Raw genomic sequence first — 24,204 nt, 5'->3', positions numbered from 1 at the left:
GGGCGGGCGCCGGCCGCTGGCGCCGCTACTGCTGCCGCCCCCGGGGCGCGAGTCCGCCGCCCGCCGCCCGGGGACCCGGCGAGGGGCGGGGGCAGCCCCGAACCGGCCCCGGATCGCCCCCGCTCCGGTCTCACGCTTCCCGGAAAGTTCGTCCCTTTGCACTCTGCCCAGCCGCTCCGGGAGCCCCGCCGCGACGAGGTGAGAGCTGAGGAAGGGGGGGTGGGTGAGGGAGGGGACGCCCGCGGAGGAATGTGCCGGGCAGGGGGCGGGGAGCTGGGGTCCCGGTTTACACCCCTCGGTGGGGGCCGGCTGGCCGCGGGAGCCGGGATCATGTGCTGTTTGTCCCGCGGAGGCGCAGAGGGGTGCCAGGCCCGGGCCGGCCGTCGGTTGGCTGGACTGGAGGACAGGATCCGCATGGCCGCCCAGAAAGGCCGAGCCGGGGGCCTGTGTGAAAACTGCGGGGCGGGCAAGATGCAGGTGGCCCGGGGACCCCTTTGCGGTCAGTCGGTCTCACCTCAGCCGCGGCTCCTCCCGGTACCCCCTGCCCCTGTACAGTGCACCGGCCGACCCCTTTACGTCTCTGAGTCCTTTACGCCCGCAGACCCCCAGCAGTGCCACCCCTTTCCCAGTCCCAGAAGCTGTCAGGGCGTCACCACAGCATGTACCCATCAGTGTCCCTTCCCTCCCCTAGTCAGGGTCTGGGGGTCAGGGTTGTTCTTCCCCTAGACAGCCTCTGTGGTTTCAGCTACTCCCTTCCTGTCCTGGACAGACCTGCCCTCTCACCCCTCCCATGCCCTGGCCAGAAAGGCTGATGAGGTGAGGCCCAGCAGGACAGGGGTTTGAGGCCCTTGAGGGCCACAGAAGGGGGACCCAGCATCCCTGGTCTCTATTCACAACCCTCCACCCTGTTGTCCGTGGGTGTGGGCTGCTCAGCTTCTCCTCCCTGGGTGTGGGCACCAGATCACCCACATTCCTGGGCTCCAGCCTGGCACCTTCCCCAGGGCAGTGGACGCCATTGCACTAGCCCCAGGCTGGAGCTGGGACCTGCCTGCTTCCTTTTCCTTCTCTCGCTTTTCAGGGGGACCCTACTTCCCCTAAACACAGGTATTCTGAATCCTTAACAGAGGACCCTGGGGGATGGTAGGATGGTTACAGGATAACCCCACCCTCTCCTGCCCATTGTCCTGGAGCCTAAAGAGGAAGTGCTGGGGGCTGGGCAAGGGGTTTGGGGCTTACAGGCAGGCCCTGTGGAGCCCAGTTCTGGGCTGTATCTCCAGCCATTGGACTTTGCCCATCAGCAGTCCCTCCCTCTGTGTGCAGGTCATGGACCCTAGGTGGGAACTGGTTTCTACTTCTCCCTGACTGACCTCGTCAGGAAATTTTAGGGCAGGTCTTATGTTTGGGGTTTTCTCTCATCTCATTTCTTTTCTGGGCTTACAGTTTGTGCTTTAGTACTGCTTGTTGAACATTTTTGTGTTTGCTGTCCTCTAGGTCTTCCTTTCCATTTCTTCCATTATTTCCCTTGTAGTATAATCTCAGTCTTGGTCTCTCTGGTTTTCTTGGTGTCATGGTGTTGGGGACTTTCTGCCCCTGCTTCCCACTGGCCTCAGTGTCTCTGCCCATGTGTCTGAATTGTCTTCTGTCCAGCCTCTTTCTCTCTTCTCTATCTGAACGTCCAGTACACTTGTGAGTGACGAGGAATAAAAATATCACCATCCCTGCCCTTGGATTCACATTGCATTTGGCCACTCCAGAGGGACAGCCGGCCTCACTTTTCGTGACATTACCCCCTACCCCTTGCCCTCCAACCCTGGCAGCCCAGACACACCTCTGGAGCCATTGGTGCCTCCTAACCACTCTTCCCCCACAACCAGGGTTTCCCCCACAGCCCCAGCTGGCGCGGCCAGGCCCCCAGTGTAGGATGGGGCTCCTCCTACGAGGGCCAGTGGCAGCCAGAACTGATACAGCTCCCCTGGTCTGGGGCCAGGACGCCAGGTAACTCTGGGGTGACAACCCAGGTCCCTGTGAGCTGGGATATGGCTGGGGAGAGAGGCAGGCGCACCTCCGGGAGTCCCTGAGGAGAGTGACATTGGGGAGGAAGGCCAGGGGAACAGAGACTGGGTCTTTGAGGGGCTGGGTAGCTGGGGACAGGGCGGGGTGGAGAGGCTGGTTCCTGGGAGAAGCTGGGAGGCGACATCTGGGTCCCCCCAGCCCCTCTGACAGCGCCTCTTTCTCTGTTCTCCAGCTGAGGAGGGTGGGCGTACCGGAGCCATGGCTGGCGCCTCAGTGAAAGTGGCAGTGAGAGTTCGGCCCTTTAACGCCCGTGAGACCAGCCAGGATGCCAAGTGTGTGGTCAGCATGCAGGGCAGCACCACCTGTGAGTGAGTCCCAGGGGCCCGGCTGGGCACAGGCAGGGCAGGCTAGGCCCACTATACCGGCCAGGCCTGCTGGGCCGAACCGGGAGGAGGGCTGCGCTGGGCGCAGAGCAGGTGCTGGTTGTAAGGACAGGGGCTGGCCTTGCCATGCGCCCAGTCCCTGGGAGGGGGAATGTTGGCCTGAAGCCCTCCATTGCCCAATCCAGGGAGGCAGCCGGGAGGGGGGCGGGTCCTGGGAAGCCAAAATTAGCTTCAGTGGATGGAGGGGGTGGGGAGTGTTAAAGGGGAGAGATGAATTAGGATAGAGGTGGGGAGTGGGATACCTGGATTCTGGGGGCTTGTGGGGAGTGGGCAGAGGTTGGGAGTACCTGACTTTGGCCTTACTTCCTTTGCTCTCAGCCATCATCAATCCCAAACAGAGCAAGGATGCCCCCAAAAGCTTCACTTTCGATTACTCCTACTGGTCACACACTTCGGTGAGGTTGCTGGGCTGGGGAAAGAGCTAAGCAATGAGGGACAGGGGCTTTAGGTCCTGGGGAAGGGGGGCGTTGCTAGGAAACTGGACCTCCAGGGGATGGGTTGGGAGGACCAGCACCCATGGGTGGGGGTAGGTAGGACCCTGTGCCTTTGACTCGGACTGGGAGGGGGAGGCAGAGTCCCTGGGGAAATGAGGACCAGCAGGAGACCAGATGGGATCTTCTGGGACAGTTAGGACCGTGATGGGGGTGGGGAGCACACAGGACTTTTGGGTACCTGGGTACCAAGGACAAAGTCATTTAGGGTTCTTGCTGTCTCTCGCCCCCTTTCACCTAGGCGGAGGACCCCCAGTTTGCATCTCAGCAGCAGGTGTATCGGGACATTGGAGAGGAGATGCTGCTCCATGCCTTTGAAGGCTACAATGTGTGCATCTTTGCCTATGGGCAGACGGGGGCTGGGAAGTCCTACACCATGATGGGGCGGCAGGAGCCTGGGCAGCAGGGCATCGTGCCCCAGGTACTCATGGGGCCTGGCAGGGAGGCCGAGGCGGGAGCATCTTCAGCTGCCTCTAGGGGAGGAAGGCCCAGGTCTCAGGGTGACGGCTCTCTGAGGTCCTCAGAAATAGGGAAGGTGTCGGGGGTTGAGGCTGGCCACAGCCTGGACCTCAGGGCCAAGAAGGCTCAGTGAGAAGAGCCACTGCTTTGGTGGCAGAGAGCGCTGGGTCTGAAGCTTGCTTCTACCGCTTTCTGCTGTCTTACCTTGTCTTGGAATTATTTGCGAGTGTAGTTCTGCTGTAGACTCATACCGTAGTCAAGGCATTGACCATAGGAAAAACCAGTTGTGGATAGCTGAGAATTGACCCGTATTCTCCCTGACCACAGCACTGTGGCCTTGCACATGGGCTCTGGGTTCGCCTTTTGGCTCACTGAATACTAGCCTGAGGTCCTGGGCAAGCCAACCTCTCAGAGGTGGCTCTTGCTTCTGTAAAATGCGAACGATCCCCTCCTTCCCTTGGGGCTGTGGTGAGGGTTAAACAGGGTCACCTGAGACCTGGCCTGGCCTGGTGCTGGGCTCCACAGGTGTGCCATGAACACCAGCGTCTCTGTGCCTCTCTGTGTCTCCCTCCAGCTCTGTGAGGACCTCTTCTCTCGTGTTAGTAAGAACCAGAGTGCTCAGCTATCCTATTCTGTGGAGGTAAGCCCAGGTTTTGGGAGGGGGCTGGAGGTGGTACACAGTATCCCTTGGGTAGGGAGGAGGCGAGCAGAGTGACTAAGACCAGGGCATCTTTGGAGTCAGGCAGCTTGGGATCTATTCCAGGCTCTGCCGGTTAGTGACCAGCTTTGGGCAAACAATTTCTCTTTCGGCTCCTGAGGATGTTTATCTAAAATGATAATGATCAGGGTCCCCTCCTAGGGTTATTGGGAGGATCAGGTGAGCTTGTGCTTGTAAAATGCCTAGCAATGCAGAGTAAACACAGTGAACACTCCGTGTTACCTGTGTTGTATGCAGTGGGAGTCCAGAGTAAGTTTTACACTGGGTATGGTTGTTAGCTTTGTGGTGTTTAGTTTGCTCCTCCCACTCAGGTGAGCTACATGGAGATCTACTGCGAGAGGGTACGAGACCTCTTGAACCCCAAGAGTCGGGGTTCTCTGCGGGTCCGAGAGCACCCCATCCTGGGCCCCTATGTGCAGGACCTGTCTAAACTGGCTGTGACCTCCTACGCTGACATTGCTGACCTCATGGACTGCGGCAATAAGGCGCGGTGAGGCAGGCTGACGGGGTGGAGGGGTAAGGGAGCTGGGGTTAGGAAGATGCGGGGCGGGACCCACTGACTACTCCCTCCCCCACCCAGGACCGTGGCTGCCACCAACATGAATGAGACCAGCAGCCGTTCCCACGCTGTCTTCACCATTGTCTTCACACAGCGCTGTCATGACCAGCTCACTGGACTGGACTCAGAGAAGGTAGGAACCCGCTCCCGCCTGGTCACAGAGACCGAGATGAGATCAGCGGGCCTTGTGTCCTCCCGCCCTGCCCAGGCTTGGTCGAGGGCCTCCTCTGGGCTTCCACAGCCCCTGCCCTGTGCTTCATCCATCAGATCAGTGGGATACAGTCTCCTGTTTGAGTGTTTGTCCTTCTTGCTAGATTGGTCAGGGCAGGGCTGGGAGCCCGCTGTGCCTTGTCCCAGCACACAGCAGGCGTGTGAATGTCGTAAACAAATACGTGAACAAATGGACAAGTAACTAAGCCCTCACTGTCTTATCTAGTCCCCCTCCTTCCCCTACTCCTGGCTTTCTCCATCCCCCGCTAACTGCCCAGTCACCTCCTGCCTCCTTCCTCTGACCAGGTCAGTAAGATCAGTTTGGTGGACCTTGCTGGCAGTGAGCGGGCCGACTCCTCGGGGGCCCGGGGCATGCGCCTAAAGGTGAGGCACTTGGGCGGGACGGACAGGGCAGTGTTGAGCGCTGAGGGCGGTGGTCTCTGCTGGTAACCTGGGGCTCTGGTTGTGGCGAGGAGGGGCGAAGGGGATCAGACTGGGAGAAGAAGGCCTCATTCCCTACGTTCCTCTCACCAGGAAGGTGCCAATATCAACAAGTCCCTGACCACTCTGGGGAAGGTGATCTCAGCCCTTGCGGACATGGTGAGAGCTGGGTGTGGGAAGAGAAGGGGCTCTGGGAAAGTGAACAAAGTGGGTGGCCACCCTGACCCCCCTTCCCCCTTCCGTCCTTCAGCAATCAAAGAAGCGGAAGTCGGATTTTATCCCTTACAGGGACTCTGTGCTCACCTGGCTGCTCAAGGAGAATCTGGGTGAGGGACTCCTCTCTCTCTCTCTTGCTCTCTCTCTCTCTCTCTCCCTCCCCTAACCCTGCCACCAGTCCTGCTAACCCCTATTGATGTATCTGACCAGTCCTCCAGTTGTCCCCTGACTCCCCGCCTGAGCCTGGGGCATCCTTTAGACAGTGTCCTCGTGCCGAGTTCAAGGCCACACCCTCCCTGCCAAGCCAGGGGCCTCACTGACGTGGGGCTCCTTGTGACCCCTCAGACCCCACAGCCACCTCTGACTTCACCCTCCTCTCCCTGACCATCCCACAGAGGTCTGATGTCCCCACTTTCTCTGACTGTCAGTTTCATGATCAGCTTCACCAACTCTTAGCTTCACCTTACCTTGAACAGCGACCCTCTCAGACCTCTGCCTGGGCAGTGAGGCCCCCCTGCCCCTGCGACCCAGTCTGACTTTTCTTAGAACTCTGCCCGGCTTAAGTTTTCCCGTGCTCTCCATTCACAGGTGGGAATTCCCGCACAGCAATGATTGCAGCCCTGAGCCCTGCGGACATCAATTATGAAGAGACTCTTAGCACCCTCAGGTGGGGCTCTGGCAGGGCTGGGGTGGGACATGAAAAGTGCCAGGAGCTCACAGGCTGGTAGCTCAGGAGCCTGTGCATGAGAGAGGCTGACCCTCAACTCTACCCCACTGTGAGGAAACCTGGGAGGGAGAGAGGGCATCAGGCAGCAGACCAGGGTCGCCTGTGTCTGTCCCTCACCGGTCCTGCTCCTCCCTTCTCACCCAGGTATGCTGACCGCACCAAGCAGATCCGCTGCAACGCTGTCATCAATGAGGACCCTAATGCCCGGCTGATTCGGGAGCTGCAGGAAGAGGTGGCCCGGCTGCGGGAGCTGCTCATGGCTCAAGGGCTCTCTGCCTCGGCCCTGGGAGGTGGGCCTCCGGGAGGAGCGGCTCGGGAGGCCCCTGGGCCCCACCGCTTCCCTCCTGATTTGCCTTTGCCCAGGCCTGGAGCCAGGGAGGGACCACTACCCAGAAAAGCCCGTATGTGCCCCATGACTTAGCTGCAGATGTGGAGAGGTGACAGATCATGCCTGCAGATGTGACAGCTGGGAGGGACAGGTCCTCCCGAGGCAGGGCAGGCAGGATTCAGAGGGACCTTGACAGGCTCCTGAAACTACTGAAATGATAGGAGCAGGAGTAACTAGCCAGTCATGCATTTGTGACTTACACAGTAAGTCATTAAGAATAGACTGCTGGGCATCTGCTTTGACAGAAATTCTTGTGAAACATTGGAAATTAAATTGATCATAAACTTAATAACAGTCAACTTGGAGTAATTTCTGAAATGTGAGGCTTGGCCTCTCTACCCTGAAATGGCATCTGTATTAGAGAATCTGTGATCCGTGTTAACTGTGTCCAGCGTGGGTTCTGCATTCAGTCTTGGGGTCCATCCCTTTGAGGAGTCAGGGTGCTCAGGGGCGTGATGGGGGAAATAAGGGTTCTTAGGAAGAGAAGGTAGATGCAGTGTTGGCTTCTGCACATTTGAAGGGTAGTCTTGTGGGAAAAAAAAAACAAAACAGTGTAGTCCCTCTCATCCCAGAAGGCAGAACTAGAAACAGGTACATTTCAGATTTCAGCTCAACACAGCAAAGCACTTTCTGATGGTGCAAGTCATCTAACAGTGGAAGGAACTGGCTGCCTTGTTTAGCAGTGAGCTCTCCATCACTGGAGGGGAACAAGCAGAGACTCAGTGTCCATTCGTCAAGACTGTAGTAGGAAGGCTTCCCACTTGGTGGGGGTGGACCACACGTCTTCTGTAGTCCCTTCAGGCTGGTCTGTTGTGAGATCTCTGTCTCTTGTCAGATGCATCTTTCCTTAGCCTCCTTTTACTTCTTTCTCCCTCCTAGGCCGGAAGATGGACGAGGGGAGTCCCGAAGGTGCTTTGCCGGCTCTGTCGTCACCCTCTGCCCCAGCTTCGCCATCATCCCCCACAGCTCACAATGGGGAACTGGAGCCCTCATTCTCCCCTAACGCCGAGCCCCAGATTGGGCCTGAGGAGGCCATGGAGAGACTGCAGGTGGGATGCTGGAGCAGACAGGGGCAGGGCCTGGGGGCCGCTGGCAGTTTTTTTTCCAAAGCCAGGGTCCAAGAGGAGGAAGGCATCCTGGGAGTAGCACAGCCCCCTGGGAGGGCTTGTCCCGGACTGTCCTGATCCGTGCCTGTTTGTGCCCCCAGGAGACAGAGAAGATTATTGCTGAGCTGAATGAAACCTGGGAGGAGAAGCTCCGTAAGACGGAGGCCTTGAGGATGGAGAGGTGTGGGGGTGGGGCCCATAGCTGGAGCCCCGGAAGGAGGGGAGGGGAGGTCAGGCCCTGCCCGGAACGGGTTTGTGGGTCCTGAGGATAAGACCAATATTCGCTTCTCCTGTGCCTACAGAGAAGCACTGCTGGCTGAGATGGGGGTGGCTGTCCGAGAAGACGGGGGAACCGTGGGCGTCTTCTCTCCAAAGAAGGTGAGTGAGGGGCCTAATGAGGAGACCTGGGAGACTCTGGGTGCTGAGAGAAGAGGGTTGGGGTGGCAGGGTAGTCAGTTTTAACTCTGCTTTCTGAGGTCTCTGGATTGGCCCTCCATCATCTCTGTCCCCACTCCTGCCACCGGCTGTCTGTGTTATCAGGCTGTCCCTATCTTCTCCGTCCATCTAGGGACCACAGAAGGATGCCAGGGAAGACCTAGGTATTGACAGACAGAAGCCCACACACGTGTGTGAGTTCATGCATAGCGTGTGTTTCTACGTTCATAAGAAACTGGTTATGGTGGTTACCCCAGGGGAAGGGAGAGGCTGGGGAGAGTACAGGTTGATTGGGAAAGTGACTTTTCCATGGTGTGCTCTTCTGTATCATTTGGATTTTATATGCTGTGCATGTGACCTACTTTGGGTGGCTCAGTGAAAAAGAATCCACCTGCAATGCAGGAGACGCAGGTTCAATCCCTGGGCCGGGAAGATCCCCTGGAGTAGGCAGTGGCAGCCCACTCCAGGATTCTGGCTTGGGAAACCCCTTGGGCAGAGGAGTACGGTGGGCTACCGTCATGGGATTGAAAAAAAGTCAGATATGACTTAGCGACTAAACAACAGCAACCCTGTGCGTGTGATACCTACTCAACAAACAAACCCCAAACCTAAAACATGAACGTTTTGAAAAGTTAGCTTGGGAAGACAAGACTGTAAAGGAATAGAGGAAGAATGAACACTAAATTGTAAGATGCTGATTGGAAAGGCAGCAGAGGGCTTAAAGATGGATGTATCAGTGCTGCCTGGAGACTTGTGGAAACTGTTTTCCTGGAGAAGGTGGTTTGGAAAGTGTAGCCTGATAGATGGATGGGGTGGTGGGAGCAGGGAAAACATGGGGCTGAGCAAGTGTGGAATCTTGTTGCCAGAGTGGGGCCTGGCGCATGCCCCTGGTGTAGTCAGAGCTCAGAAAGTCTCTGTGGTGAGGAAGGAAGGAAGGAAGCAGGGCAGGAGTGATGAGGCTCAGTTGGAGGAGGGAGGAATGATGTTCAGAACCTGTAACAACCAGGACCGCACAAGGACCCACCAACCGGAGTGGACTGGGGCCAGCACAGCTGTCCCGGGGCCAGTGTGAGCAGAGCAGGAGCTTCCAGTCCTAGCGCTGGAAGGGAGCCATGCCTGTCTGGGGCCTTGGTACCAAGCATAATGGGACTGGGCCCTAAGAGTGACACACCCCTTCCAGGCGGTGGATTATTGGAAGGAGACCCCTCTGAATTTCAGGTGGACAGGGCATCTGGGAGACTGAGCAAGCAGGGACCACTGAACCGGGATCCAAACAGAGGAGAGGGGTTTTGCCTGAGGCTCAGCCCAGGGAGCGAGAGAGCTGTCCGTGGGTGATGGAGGGCGGCCGGCAGGGCTGAGGGGTCAGGTCTGGGGCTAGGTACTTGGGGTTTTGGGGTCCCCAAGAAGCCTACCCATGGGAAGAGGGGCTGGAAAGAGGCTCTCAGTGTGGCTTGCCCATCCATCACCTTGGGGTGCCGGGTACCTCTGGACCTTCTGCCACAGCTGCAGGGCTGCGGAGCGGTTGGGAGGGATGAACAGACTGACAGGGTTCTCACAGCACAGGATGCCTCCTGCTCAAGCCTGGGACCAATGGGAGGGGCTTTTGTTTCATTCTTGTAAAGGTAGCATTCACATGCGGTGAGGTGTATGGCCTGAAAAGGAAACCTTCCTTCCCACCCTCAGCTTCCCCTCCCAGAGGCGAATCCTGTTAGCAGTTTCCAGTGTTCTAGAGGTCGTCTCCGCGCATGCAGGCCTATGTATAGAAAATCAGCCACATACTCAGGCACACTTCTCTTTGCAGTAGTAGTGGTTCCATACCTGACATGTTATTTTTTTCACATAACAATTCATCATAGTTCTGTGTGCTGTTGTTTTTTTTCTTCCGCACAGTGTCAGGATATTCTATTGTATAGACATCAAATAATTTTTTTTTTAACCAGCTTCCTACTGATGGACATTTAGGTCATTTCCCATTCTCTGATACTATAAACAATGTTATAGAAGATAGTCTAGAAATAGTTTGCGGTCTGTAGAACAAACTCCTAGAAGTGGAGATTTGGGGTCCAACAGTCAGATTTTGATCTGTTTTGCCTCCAGAGATTATTAACCATGCCCACTTAGACTCCCAGAACAACATATCTGAGAGCCCACGTTCGTTCACCCTCTTCACCTTTTTCATCTTTGCCAATCTGATTGGTGAAAAAAAAAAAAAGGTGTCTTAGAGGAGGTAACTTTTGCATTTTCTTCTGGTGGTGAAGATGAACCCATTCTCATGGGTTTAAAAGTCATGTGGATTTCAGAGAAAAAGCTGTTAGACTCACAGGAGAAACAGGTTTAGCGGGGGTGACTCCAGCCTAGGAAAGGTCCAGTGAAGAATTGGGTTTTTGGGGTCTAAGTTCCAGTTTTGTCCTGGGGAGAGCCAGGAACCTTGGGGAAAGCCCCCTCCTTCTGGGACCTCGCCCCAGGCCTAAGGTCTTCTTAAGCTGGTCGTCTTCAAACCTGGCTGGGAGCTTCCTTCATGGGGCCAAGTTAGGGGGAGTGGGGAGCAGGACAGAACTGTGGGTCCCCCACCCCCACTTCGACCTGAGCAGCTCTCTGCTTATCTGCTTGATGTGTTAGGCTTCTCGGTAAGGTTTCATGTGAACAAAGGGTTCCTGGGCTGAACAGAGATTGAAAAGCACTGTCCTAAATTGTGTCTCCTCTCCCAGGGGAAAGATTGCTTTCTGCTTCTAGGGCCATCAGTGTTTGCCGTTCCCAGGCAGGCCAGACACTGCAGGGTCGAGAGGGGCGGGACCATCCTTCCGGAGAAGAGCAGGTGTTGGAGAATGATTGTTGAGGGGCCTGGTGGAGGATCAGACATAGATACTCATCGCACCCACCATGGACATAGCCTTGGGCTTCCCGTTCAGGGGAACTCCGAGAGAAACATGGGGCCTCGACTGCTGGGTGTTTCCCCCTGTACCCTGTGCTTTTCAGCCTCCCTGCCTTTGTTCAGACCCCTCCTTTCTTCTGCATGTCCACGTCCTCCTCATCGTCAGAGAGCAGCTCCCATACTGCCTTTTCCATGAAGTTCCCCTGACTCGCCTGAGCGAGTTGGTCTTCATTGTTCTCATCTTTGTGTATAAGCCCCTTCCAGGATACAATAGGATAAATGAATGAATAAGCTAAGTGAGGGCATGAGAAGTTCAGAAAGTCTACTATGAGACTTGCGTTTCTCACCTGTGATGGTGTTTCCACGCCCAATCTTATCTCCCCATGTTGACTCAGATTTCCTGACCGATGGGACAGCAGCATTTGGGTTTGGCTCATCTCTGTGTCCTGCCTGGCGCCTCAGTAGGGTCTTGCACCTAGAAGGGCCACAGTAACTCCTTGGAGAACAAGCAGGGGATCTTGTGTTCAGGTGGAAGGCTTAGAAAAGCTTCATGGAAGAAGTGGCATTTGAGACAGACCGGAAATTAATGATTTTGATGGCTGGGGGTGGGGCGGGGAGGGAGGCTGTTCCAGGCAGGAGGAGAGGCAGGGATGCAGGAGCTCTGCTTCGGCAATGAGAGTCCAGTGGGTAGAAGCTGGGAAGGGGGGAGGACACCCTGGAAAGGGGCTTGGGCTAAGTGAGCTGGGCCCTGTCGTGGAGGAGGCCAAGAGGTACAGGCTGCAAAAGCAGACTTGAGTCAGGTGGGCTTGAGGTGTGGGCAGGAGAGGTCTGAGCAGTCCTTTTTCATTATCTCCCCTCCCACCCCCACAAATGGCAAGATGTATTTTGAAGGAGGAAATGATGAGCCTGGGGCCAGAGGGAAAGCAGGACAAGGGCAGGTATCTGCCAAGGTTTCCTGCAGGGAGACTGGTGGGGCCTGGGGAGCGGCTAGAAGGGTGGGGGTGTCTTGTGTGTGAGGAGAGGGTAGGGTGGGTCAGATGAGTGGCAGCAGGAGCTGGGAGAGCTCACCTGCAGAGATGTTTGCCAGAGTGCCTTCCCTCCCTCCTGATGGCCTTCTGCTGACTGCTGCCTCCTCCCCCTCAGACTCCGCACCTGGTGAACCTGAATGAAGACCCCCTGATGTCCGAGTGTCTGCTCTACCACATCAAAGATGGCGTCACCAGGTAGCCTTTGCTCTGGGCCTGTGGGGCGGTCTCTCTTTTTGGAGGTTGGTTGCAAAGGGACCTGCCTTTCCTAGTGACCTCATGGGGACCTTCTGGGTCTCAGGTCAGCTCTTCTGCAGCCCTGCTAGCTCTCTGGGCTTCCTGAGAACCGGCTGAGCCTACCTTTGGTGGGAGTGACACGCCTCCTGGGACCAAATAAGCCCAGCGCTGGCGAGGCTGGGTCCTGATCTCCTGGAGCAGAGAGCGGGTGGGAACTTGACCACCATGTTCGCTGTTGAGGGACAGTGCCCACGTGGCAGGTGGCTTCACTGGCTAATGCTAATGAACCCCCAGGTCTCAGAGCCTCCAAGGTCACCTCCTGGAGGTAAATGGGTGGGAGTGTTCCTCTTCCACCACAGGCTGTTCAGCTGTCCTTGGTGATCATCATGGGAAGGATATGGGAACCGAGACTGAGAGCATCCACCCCACTGCAGGTTCCCTTCCCCCTTTGCTACATAACAGTACATAACAGATGCGGGCTTGGAGCCAGGAAGATCTGAGCTCACACCCCAGTTTCACCAGTGCTGTGCTGCCTGATTTTGGGCAAGTTACTTATCTCTCTGAGCCTCAGCTTCCTCATCTGCGAAATGGGAATAATTATACTTGGTTGATTGAGTCAGATGAACGTTTTGGTTCAGAAGGGGCTTGGCATATGTATGACTGGCACATGCTCAGAAAATGTCGGCCGTTGCTTCCCCAGGGTTGGCCAGGTCGATGTGGACATCAAGCTGACCGGGCAGTTCATCCGGGAGCAACACTGCCTGTTCCGGAGCATCCCTCAGTCAGACGGCGAAGGTAATGGCTGAGGGGGTTGGCTCAGAATGTCTGGCTGAGGTAATGGCCAGAAAAGGAGAGAGAGTGCTCCCTCATGCTGAATGCAGAGGCCTAGGCCGGGCTCTGGGAGTGTGGCCATGTGAGAAGGACGTGTCCACCCTGAGAGGGGCTTCGAGCTCCTGGTCAGCCGTGGGGGCCATGCTGTCTGCACCCACCCTCAGGGTGCAGAGTGTTTACAAGGGGCAGGGGTGGTAAAGGTCCCCAAGGCAGAATCAGGAGACTGTGGCTCCGGAGGGTGAGATTTTGGGGAAGAGGAAATCCAACCCTCTTGCTTGATTTTTTTAGCCTTGAATAGCACCTTGGTTATTTTTTATGAAAACTTGTACTTTTTCAGTGGGATATCTGAATTTATCTCTGAAAACCTGCTTACCTGTCCAGCTATGAATGCAAAAGTTCTAGGCAGTTATTTGACATGTGTATCCTTTTGGCTCTAAAACTTTCAGAGGATTTTAACTGTTTCTGGCCACAGCAGCAAAAGCTTTTAGGAATCACGAGCCCTCAGGTAGTAGTGTGTCTGACAGGTAGTATCACAATGCTCATGGTGAAGTACCACTTAGGGTGTGTTCTGAGGTCACATTTTATTCTGGTTCAGTCTTTTTTTTTTTTTTTGAATGAAGTGATTTGTGTTCAACTGGGCCCGAGTGAAGTGGAACTCTGGAAAGCGAGTTGGGCAGGGAGACTGAACGTGTCACACCTGAGTCCTTGGTGTCCATGCTCTGTCACACCTGAGCTGTCTGTCACCTTGAACTGGTGCTGTGTGCCTCAGTGTGGGGTGGGGGGATGGGAGACGGGCATATCAGAGTGTGTTTTAAAATAAGAAGAGACGCTTTCTCGCGGCCTGCAGCTCAGGTTGAACACCTGCCAGGTGGCTTCCATTCCAGTTCAGGGTCAGTGGATTATCACCTGGTTCGGGTCCCCAGTGGCAGAACACGCTTCCGGCATTGTGAGCTGTGAACTGTCAAATCAGTTCAGCCCAGTGAGTGAGTGCCGAGTTCCTGTTCTGCGGTTCCCTCAAGCTGTGTTCTGGGGTGATACCGAAACCACAGAAGGCCCTTGGAGCCAACCCACCCTTGAGGGGGAGCTCAGAGTGTGTGTGGGAAGAAGAGAGGCACACATTGGTTACGTCACAGTGAAAACAGCAGCTGTTCTGTGCCCTAAAGGCGTTATTTAGTCGCTTGGTCATGTCCAACTCTTGACAATACCATGGACTTTAGGCCACCAGGCTCCTCTGTCCGTGGGATTTCCCAGACCAGAATACTGGAGTGGGTGGCCATGTCCTTCTCGAAGGGACCCTCCCAACCCAGGGATCAAACCTGAGTCTCTTGCTTGGCAGGCAGACTCTTTACCACTGAGCCACCTGGGAAGCCCTCCCCAAAGATGGGGGCTGTGTAAAGGGTTAGTCTCTTTGGGCCTTTGCTCTTAACAGCAGAGTTAAGACCAAAGACAGGCTGAGAAGAGCAGGCCGCAGGGATGCGGTTGTGAACATGGAAGAATAGTTATTACTTACTGTGCACATTGTATTTTCTCATACAGCTCACAGGTGAGGGAGCTGAGGTTCCTGGGGTTGGGGAATTTGCCTGAGACCACACAGCTAGCATCCCTGGTGGCTCAGATGGTAAAGAATCTGCCTGCAGTGCAGGAAACCCAGGTTCAATCCCTGGGTCGGGGAGATGCCCTGGAGGAGGAAATAGCAACCCACTCCAGTATTCTTACCTGGAGAATTCCATGGACAGAGGAGCCTGGTGGGCTGTAGCACACAGTGTTGCAAAAGAGTCAGACACAACTGAGCGAGTCACACACAGCTAGCAGGTGGGAGAACTGGGTTGGGATGCAGCATGGCTGGCTCTAGGGCCAGAGCTGTGAGTCCTGGCTGCCTCAGTTCAGATCTCTGTGGGTTCACCTGGGTTCTCTCCTGGCCCCATTTCCTTCCGTTACAACTATCACCGCCCAACCCTGACTTTAGATTATTTGCTCACTTACTTCTTTATCATCTTACCAAGTAGAAGTGATATCTGTATGAGAAGCAATTATGTTTTTTATCTCCTGTATTTCCAGGACCTAAAATAGTGCCTGGTGTATTATAGGGGCCCAGTATATTTGTGGAATGGATGGATGAATTTGGGGCGTGGTGGGAAATAAGGGCAAAATAGCCAGCTCATGGCCTTACAGTCATCTCATCCTCTCCTCTGCCACCACCCTCCATTGCTGGGCTTGGACACACATGGTGTTTTATTCCATCTGTCTGCCATCTTCTCCATTTCTGCCCCTTGATCTGAATTTCCCTTCGAGCATCAACTCAAAAGTTAGCACTTTCCCATGATCACTTCCAGTCCTCTGCCCCTAAGCCAAGTTCCTCTTTGCTATTTTTGTTCTCCCGCAGTACCCATAGGCTCATCTTTGCCTTACATTACCATTTGTTCTGGTTTCTCTATTCCTTGTAACATAAATAACTCATTTTCGTGCATCACTGTTTTTGAGCCTTTCAGCCACTGTACGGAAAGACTTTGTTATCCCATTGTATAGCTCTGAGAGACCAGGTGACTTGCTCAGTGTCCCTCCACTAAGGAGTCACAGAGTCTGGGTCTTTGAAATTCAGGGCCCCCTGACCATGGGGCACTTGTCCTTGAGGACAAGGAGCTGCCTCAGGCATCTTTGTGTCCCACAGGAGGAAGGTTCTGTGATTTGTACAAGGAGCACCTTGATGACTGTGGCTTGGGTTGACTTTAATCTCATCCCATGAAGATAGGGATCTGTGGACTGTGGCTTGAGAGGATTAGTCAGGTAGCAATTTGCAAGCTGCATCAGACAGAAGTGGGGCTAGGAGCCTGCTGGAGGTATCCAGACCTGGCTAGGCACAGTGTTGTTTGGGAAGGAGGGAGTGAGTTGTCATCTGGATGGCAGGAATGACAGACAGGGCCCACCGACCAGTTGGACCTGAGAGACCACGTCCTCTGAGAGTTCCAGGCTTGCTAAGCCACTGCTGGAGAGGCTGGTGGAGGGTGAACAGGCAGCACCCACCGCCCCCCTCCTCCACCACCGCCGAGGCTCTTGGGAGCTGCAGCTGGGGCTCTAACCCTCCTTCTGCTCTTCCTTTCCCATGCTGCCTGCCACCAGAGGGGCCATGGCACCCCCAACAGGTACTGGAGGGTGGAACTGGGGTGCATGTGTGTTTTGGGGGGGAATGCAGGGTGGGAATCTGTGACCTTACCCCACTTCCCCTGGAGTCTGATCCCTCCTTCTCCTCTCTCCCTGCCTCAGTGGTGGTCACCCTGGAGCCCTGCGAAGGAGCTGAGACCTATGTCAATGGGAAACTTGTGACTGAGCCCGTGGTGCTGAAGTCAGGTAGAGGAGGGTGTAGTGAGGGGCCTGGCTGTGCAAGGAAGAACTTCGTGGGTGAATCCTGGGCAGGACTCAGAAATAAATAGGAGACAGTGTGGGATATGAAGATCGACTGGGAAGGGGAGAGGAGCCAGGGTTTGGTTTGTCTTGCTGCCTCAGGGCAACAGGAAGAGGATTCCCAGCTCCTGACTTCTTGTAACTCTCAGGGACAGGGCAGTTCCAAGGGTCAACTGGGGGAGCCTTGGCTCTGACCACCCTGGACTTGGGGTGAAGGGAGAGATGGTGTATGGGCTCCTTCGATTGGTGGGCAAGGCCCCTTACACCTAGGGCATGAGGAAGGGGTGCTGCTCTGGGGAGTGAGCCCACATCTCCATCCTCCCTCCTCCAGGGAACAGGATCGTGATGGGCAAGAACCACGTGTTCCGCTTCAATCACCCGGAGCAGGCACGGCTGGAGCGGGAGCGAGGGGTCCCCCCTCCCCCAGGACCGCCCTCCGAGCCTGTTGACTGGAACTTTGCCCAGAAGGAACTACTGGAGCAGCAAGGCATCGACATCAAGCTGGAGATGGAGAAGAGGTGCGTGGGGAGGGTGATCAGGCCCCAGGCCCTCCTGGCCATCCCGCCCAGGCCCCCAGCCCCCAGCATCTTCCTGTTGTTAGATGCCCCATTGAGGTGGCTCCAGAACCTCACAGCTTTGCCTCCCCTCCCACCCAAATCCAGGCTTCAGGATCTGGAGAACCAGTACAGAAAGGAAAAGGAAGAGGCTGACCTTCTTCTGGAGCAGCAGCGGCTGGTGAGGGGCTGGCGGGGGCATGACGAGAAGGCGAGGGTTGGGGGGTGTGGAGTGCAGACAGGCAGGTGGGAGGTACGCTGGCAGCACTTTAGCCTGATTCCCACTGAGTCAGAGTAGGGTGTGGCTCTGGGCTGGGGGTGGAGGTGGTGTCTAGGAGGAGACAGGAGAGAAATGTAACCCAGGGAAGAACCCATACATCCCAGGAGCAAGGGGTCCTCCCAGGCGACGGGCTTCCTGGACTCTTGCTGATCCTGGGCCTCTTGTATGATTTTTACCACCTGTGCTGTCACTTCCCTGGTGGCTTAGTGGTAAAGAATCTGTCTGTAGTGCAGGAAATGCAGAAGCCACAGGTTCGATTCTTGGGTGGGGATGATCCCTAGAGGATCTTGACAACCCACTCCAGTATTATTGCTGGGAAAATCTTGTGGACAGAGGAGCCGGTGGGCTACAGTCCATGGAGTTGCAAAAAGTCAGACGTGAGTGAAGCGACTGAGCATGCACCCACGAGCTGTTTAAGATTGTTCTTTGAGTAGACTTGCTTTTATTTTTACTTTTTAAGATATGTATTTATTTGGCTGCACTGGGTCTTCGTTGTGTCACGCGGGACCTTTTGTTGCAGTGCACGGGTTCTCTAGTTGTGGTGAATGGGCTTAATTGACCCATGGCATGTGGGGTCTTAGTTCCCCAACCAAGGGTAGAACCCGTGTCCCCTGCATTGCAAGGAGGATTCTTAACCACTGGAGCAACAAGAAAGTCCCTTGGACTTTACTTTTAAATCTTTAATCTCCTCCTGAGTGATACATACATGAAACCCACACTTGGCATGTCTGCAGCTTATTAGCTATACTCACTTCCTCTGTTCCAGCCACCACACCACACACTCCAAGTATGGTAATCCTCAGAAGGTACCTGTAGGGAGGTGCAGACAAGCAGAGATCAAGCCCTGTGCCCCACACTGCACAGTTCTAACCACCATGTTTCCGCGTTGCTGGGATGCACGGCCCTGAGGTGTCCTTAGCCATCTCCCCACCTGTCTCCTTTCTGGCCCCAGTACGCGGACTCTGACAGTGGGGATGACTCCGACAAGCGCTCCTGCGAAGAGAGCTGGCGGCTCATCTCATCCCTGCGCGAGCAGCTGCCCCCCACCACGGTCCAGACCATCGTCAAGCGCTGTGGCCTACCCAGCAGCGGCAAGCGCAGGGCCCCCCGCAGGGTGTACCAGATCCCCCAGCGGAGGCGGCTGCAGGGCAAAGACCCCCGCTGGGCCACCATGGCCGACCTGAAGATGCAGGCTGTGAAGGAGATCTGCTATGAGGTGGCCCTGGCTGACTTCCGCCACGGGCGGGCTGAGATCGAGGCCCTGGCCGCCCTCAAGATGCGGGAGCTCTGCCGCACATATGGCAAGCCCGAGGGGCCCGGGGACGCCTGGAGGGCCGTGGCCCGGGATGTCTGGGACACGGTGGGCGAGGAAGAAGGTGGCGGAGGTGGAGGTGGCGGCAGTGAGGAGGGAGCCCGCGGCGCGGAGGTGGAGGACCTGCGGGCTCACATTGACAAGCTGACGGGGATCCTGCAGGAGGTGAAGCTGCAGAACAGCACCAAGGACCGCGAGCTGCAGGCCCTGCGGGACCGCATGCTTCGCATGGAGAGGGTCATCCCCCTGACCCAGGTAGGCCAGCCTGCCCGCCTCTCCCCGCTGTCCTCCCTGCCCGCTGTCCTCCACTGTGAGAACCGGAACTCCCACCACAGAGTCCAGCCTCTTTTCTCCTTTGCCTTTAAAAGACTCATCAACGTTTAACATAGCTCTTCTCAGCGTAGTTTGTGAATCACCTGCTTCACAACCACCAGGGCCCTAACTGAAAATGCAGATTCCTGGGTTTTGCCCCAGACCCACTGAAGCAGCATCTTTGGGCGTTAGAAATGAATCTGCATTTATAACAAGTGCCCAGGTAGTTCTGAAGAGCAGTAGAGTTTGAGAACCACTGATATAAAGGGTACAGTTCCTGACGTTACCACTCAGTGGGTGTTCACATACTGTTCACTCTTAGAACCTCCCCTCTCCTGGGTGACCCTCGACTCTGGTGGCCACTGTACTGAGCACTTCTGTGTCACTGTGTAAATCTTCACAGAGGCCCCGTGAGCCATAGTGTTACCACCTACCCCGGTTTTGCATGTATTCACTCAGCAAGAGTTGAGTGTTTACTGTGTGCCAGGCATCATGCTAGCTATAGGGGTTACTCACAACAGACAGAGTTTCGGCTGTGTTCCTACTTGCCTGCTGAAGGGGGATGACAGGCAGCTGATCATGACAACAGTCATGCTTGTTGAAGGCTTAACAACTCCACATGCAACCCTTACCCCTGTCCAAATGCTTGGGTCCTTGCCATTCATTGAACTCCTGGCCTCAAAGCCTTTGTACCTGCTGTTCCCTCTGCCTAGAACGCCTTTCCTCACAGACCATATAGCTCACCCCTCACTTCCTTCAGGAGGTGATCACTAAAATGATAATGTTTCAGTGAACCTCTTCCTGTTCTTTCATTGCCACTACTCCCACCCTGGCCTCCTATCTCCTCTCCTTGTTCTGGTCTTTTCCATGTGAATATATATTTTTGTATTTATATAAAATCTACAACATGGTACTTCATATACTATATAATATAAATAACATATTAAATAACTTTAATACATACATTCAACTTTTTATGGAAGTATAGCATACGTACCATGTTATATATTTGTCTCATTTATTTGTCAGTTGTGTCAGCCCACTGAAGTGACGGCAGGTATTTTTTCTTCCCTTTTTACTGACCACTGTATCCCCGGGGCATGTCATTGACTCAGCAGTATTTGCTGCGTGTCTGCCAGGTGAGGCTTGTGGAATTTCCCATGTAGTTTTATAGCAGCCCTATGTCATAGGTACTGTCATTGTTGACGTCATCTTGCACATGAGGACAGAGGCATAGAAGTTACAAGCCAACGACGCAGACGCAGACCCACAGCTCGGAGGTGGCCGACGGACTGGGCCTGACCACCCGGCTCTGGGTCTGGGCTCCTAAACCAGTGTCCCTCCAGCTTCCTCAACCCCAGCCCCCTCTCAGGACCCTGGATATCCACCCGCTCCAGGGCCTTCCCACGTGTCCTCCTGAACCTGTATGTCCTCAGGAGGCCACTCTCCTCACGCCCCACCTCGCCTCTCACCCCTCCCCCTCCCAGGATCACGAGGATGAGAATGAAGAAGCTGGTGAGACCACGTGGGCCCAGCCCCAAGGGTCTGAGACAGCGGAGGAGGAAGCCCCCAGTGACCGAGCACCCCCCGCCCGGCCCTCCTCACCACCCCTGTCGAGCTGGGAGCGGGTATCAAGGCTGATGGAAGAGGACCCTGCCTTCCGTCGGGGCCGCCTCCGCTGGCTCAAGCAGGAGCAGCTGCGGCTGCAGGGACTGCAGGGCTCCGGGGGCCGGGGCGGGGGGCTGCGCAGACCCCCCGCCCGCTTTGTGCCCCCTCATGACTGCAAATTGCGCTTCCCCTTCAAGAGCAACCCCCAGCACCGAGAATCCTGGCCGGGGGCAGGGGCCGGGGAGTCCCCAGCACCACCCCAGCCCCCCGAGGAGCTCACCCCACCTCCGGCCACCCCTGCACGAAGGCCCCCAAGTCCCCGCAGGTCCCACCGTCCCCGCAGGAACTCCCTGGACGGAGGGGGCCGGTCCCGGGGAGGGGGTTCTGCACAGCCCGAACCCCAGCACTTCCAGCCCAAAAAGCACAACTATTATCCCCAGCAGCCCCAGCCATACCCAGCCCAGCGGCCCCCGGGGCCCCGCTACCCCCCATACACTACACCCCCGAGGATGAGACGGCAGCGCTCAGCCCCTGACCTCAAGGAGAGCGGGGCGGCTGTGTGAGCCCCGCATCCTGGGCAGAGAGGGCCTGGTGGGGCCCCTCGCTGGCAGGATCACTGCTTCCCCAGAGGCAGGGAGGCCCTGGAAAAGAGAGAGAGAGAGTGAAGGTCCGAGTAGGTGATAGAAGATGTAGGGGTGACTGGGCCGGAGGCTGAGGAAGGACAAGGGCACGGAGCTGCCGGGAGCGAACCAAAGTGAAGGAGAGCGATGGGAAGCTGCCTCGGGCCCCCCCCCCCCCTTGCTGGGGAGGTCCCACAAACGCTGCTAGGGTGGGTGGGGGGCTGGGGTGCTGCGTAGTCAGTGTTTGACTTTCTTTTCAAGTCGGGGCAGAAGGAGAGAACCTAGAGGGAAGTGAGGTCTCCCTGTCCTGGCCCCTGTCTGTCTGTCTGTCTGTGGTGGGTTTCTGTTTCCAGGGAGGTGTGGTGGGATCATAAGTCATTCCCCTCCCCCTTCCAGGCCTCCTGCTATACTTGGAGAAACCTGTCTGGTTTCTGGTTTGGCTCAGGTCCCGTGAGGATGTGGGACCCTTCAATAAAAGCTAGCAAACAGAGGAGCCTGTGGCTGGTGGTCGTTCAGTTTTGGTTTTCAGTGGAGGCATGGATGATATCAAAGCAAAATGCACAGAACTTTAAGCGTGGCTGAGTGAATTTTTGCATGCGTGTGCACCCATGAAGTCACCATTCAGGTTAAGATAGAAGAATGTTTCCATTACAGTTTCTGAAATATTCAATATCATGTGTTCTCTCTGGAGAGTGTGTAACCCACTCCTTTTATTCCTCTCATTTTTGCTTACCGAGCATCCCATCTCTGTCTCCAAAACTGCTGTCATTGTCCTGGAGGGAGGCAAGAGAGGGAGGAAGAGGGAGTTCCAGCCTGTTAACACCCAACTGGCTGTTCCTCAGGAAGTGGAACAAGATTTGGATTTGGGAGCAAGGCCTGACTCTGGTTCTTTGGGTCACTTAGCTATTTTAAAGGTTTCCCTGTGACTCTGGTGACTCTGGACTGTAGTCCGCCAGGGTCCTCTGTCCTTGGGATTCTCCAGGCAAGAATACTGGAGTGGGTTGCCATGCCCTCCTCCAGGGGATCTTCCCAGCCCAGGTATCCCACATTGCGGGCGGATTCCTTACTGTCTGAGCCACTAGCGAACCCAAGAGTACTGGAGTTGGTAGCCTATCCTGTCTCCAGGAGATCTTCCCCGACCCAGGAATCACTGGGGTCTCCTGCATTGCAGGAAGATTCTTTACCAGCTGAGCTCTCAGGGAAGCCCATGTAGCCACAGTTTCCCCAGGTTCTGATGTTTAACAATGAATGTGTTGGTCAAGCTTACTGCACCTACTTGTTTTCATCCCATTTGGCAGGACACGGTCAGTATTCCAAATAATATTTTGTTTTAAGATTGTTTTAAGAAGCATGCTTGTTTTAATGTTCTGGCTCGGAGGAGCACGTCCATGTCAGTTCACATTTTGCAGGAGATTATATCTGTGTTCTGCCTGCACTGGGCCAGGCTCTGGGATCCCCATGTTTTCAACCTGTACTCAGGAAAACACTTCCATCTATTTGAAAATTTGAGCTGCTTGCCCACAGCATCCAGATGTCCGTCTTGAGGTGCAAGCAGCCAAAACCATAGACATTATCCCAGTTGCAGCCAAACCACAGCTCTGGGCAAGACCATGATTATGTTTACTCTTGGTTTCCACTCCATGATGCTGGCTACCTTTATTTTGGCAACCTTGACTGCCAGGTCTTTAGGGATCTGTTGACAGTGACCCAATATCTGGAATGTAATGGACGGTTTGTTGACTGTGTTTATTTGAGCGGTTTATAATCTGGTCAAGGAGACTAAATGTGAGCAAGAAAATGATAGAATACAAAGTTCTCTCCAGGTCAGAGCAAGCTGAGTGGTACAGGCAGTTTGTGGAAGTTGAGATGGGAAAGACAGCTCACTAAAATACCGTTGGATTATTTTTCCCTCAAGACTACCTTGTATAAATATGTTTTATACCACTTTTTATCAACTTCTCTCGTCTAGATCAGTCTTTTAAAATGTGATGAATTTTAGATTTTATTCAGAGAATTGCCCACTAATCTCATCTGTGCTATGCATGCTAGCTTATTTTTATTTATTTTTTATTTTTTAGCTGCTTTTTAAACACTGTAAAGTGGGATTCTTTTTGTGTCCATCTCTCAGATAAGAAGACTGGGTTTTGGCACAGTTAGGATTCCAACTCAGGTCAACTTGACTGAAGCCCAGACTGTTTCATGCCTTTAGGATGTCAGGATTCATCTTTCCTTCTAGAAAACCATATTGCCTTCTCACGTGATTCTGCCTCTCGTTTCTGGCCTCTTCCAAAGCTGTCCTGAGAAGAAATGAGAGCCACTACTTGTGCGTCTCCTCCAGGATCACAAGCCAAAGTCATCCAGACCACCTGCCAGCCAGCTTTCTGTATGTATGTGTATGTGTGCGTCGCTCAGTCATGTCTGACTCTGCTACCCCATGGATTGTGGCCTGCCAGGCTTCTCTGTCCATGGAATTTTCCAGGCAAGAATACTAGAGTGGGTTAACCATTCCCGTCTCCAGGGAATCTTCCCAACCCAGGCATCAAACCCAGATCTGCACTGCAGGCAGATTCTTTACCATCTGAGCCACCTGGGAAGCCCCAAAGTATCTGTAGCTCCCTCAGTTTGGACATTTCTACAATTTTATCCTTGGTTGCCTTGGAAATTCAGGCCAGCAGCCTCTGCCTCATTATACAAATTCTCACTCCTCCCACCCACTTCTGTCTCTCTTGAAAGGCAAGAGGAGATGGTGGCATCATCTGGATAGTATATCTCTCCTAAAGGTCTGGTCACCAGATGGGTGTTGTAGAAACTGTCTCTCTCATCATCCTAAACAGTCCCACAGTTGTAGGCCCCGACATTAACCTGTCATGCCTCATCAATGAGCCCTGATAGCCTCATCAATGAGGATTTTCACCTTGACTCCTCCAGGTCCTTTCCTGTGTTCCCTC

At 54.9% G+C, this 24,204-nt stretch overlaps 1 protein-coding gene across 6 annotated transcripts; it reads left to right on the top strand.

Annotated features, from left to right (window-relative positions):
• The first annotated feature begins 40 nt into the window (after positions 1-40).
• Positions 41-21,749, top strand: KIF1C (kinesin family member 1C). 6 transcript variants are annotated; one of them, XM_061143226.1, is made up of 24 exons: positions 41-198; positions 1,875-1,995; positions 2,246-2,377; positions 2,775-2,851; positions 3,189-3,368; positions 3,981-4,046; positions 4,436-4,614; positions 4,705-4,816; positions 5,200-5,277; positions 5,428-5,493; positions 5,585-5,660; positions 6,139-6,217; positions 6,422-6,567; positions 7,545-7,714; positions 7,873-7,952; positions 8,074-8,149; positions 12,222-12,301; positions 13,041-13,135; positions 16,433-16,516; positions 16,902-17,088; positions 17,233-17,305; positions 18,357-18,705; positions 18,879-18,971; positions 20,516-20,671. In XM_061143226.1, the coding sequence occupies exons 3-24, from the start codon at positions 2,272-2,274 to the stop codon at positions 20,527-20,529; spliced, it is 2,466 nt and encodes an 821-aa protein (XP_060999209.1). In that variant the 5' UTR covers positions 41-198; positions 1,875-1,995; positions 2,246-2,271; the 3' UTR covers positions 20,530-20,671. The 6 variants fall into 6 exon arrangements, with proteins under 6 accessions (XP_060999209.1, XP_060999208.1, XP_060999204.1 ...); XM_061143225.1 differs by having other exon boundaries at positions 4,544-4,614; positions 18,357-18,971; positions 20,516-21,749; XM_061143221.1 differs by having other exon boundaries at positions 18,357-18,971; positions 20,516-21,749.
• The last annotated feature ends 2,455 nt before the right edge of the window (positions 21,750-24,204 follow it).

Source organism: Dama dama, chromosome 5 (assembly GCF_033118175.1).
Source record: "Dama dama isolate Ldn47 chromosome 5, ASM3311817v1, whole genome shotgun sequence".
Classification (NCBI taxonomy): Eukaryota; Metazoa; Chordata; class Mammalia; order Artiodactyla; family Cervidae; genus Dama; species Dama dama.
The sequence above is the reverse complement of the archived record's forward strand: the minus strand, read 5'-3'. Positions and strand labels throughout refer to the sequence as shown.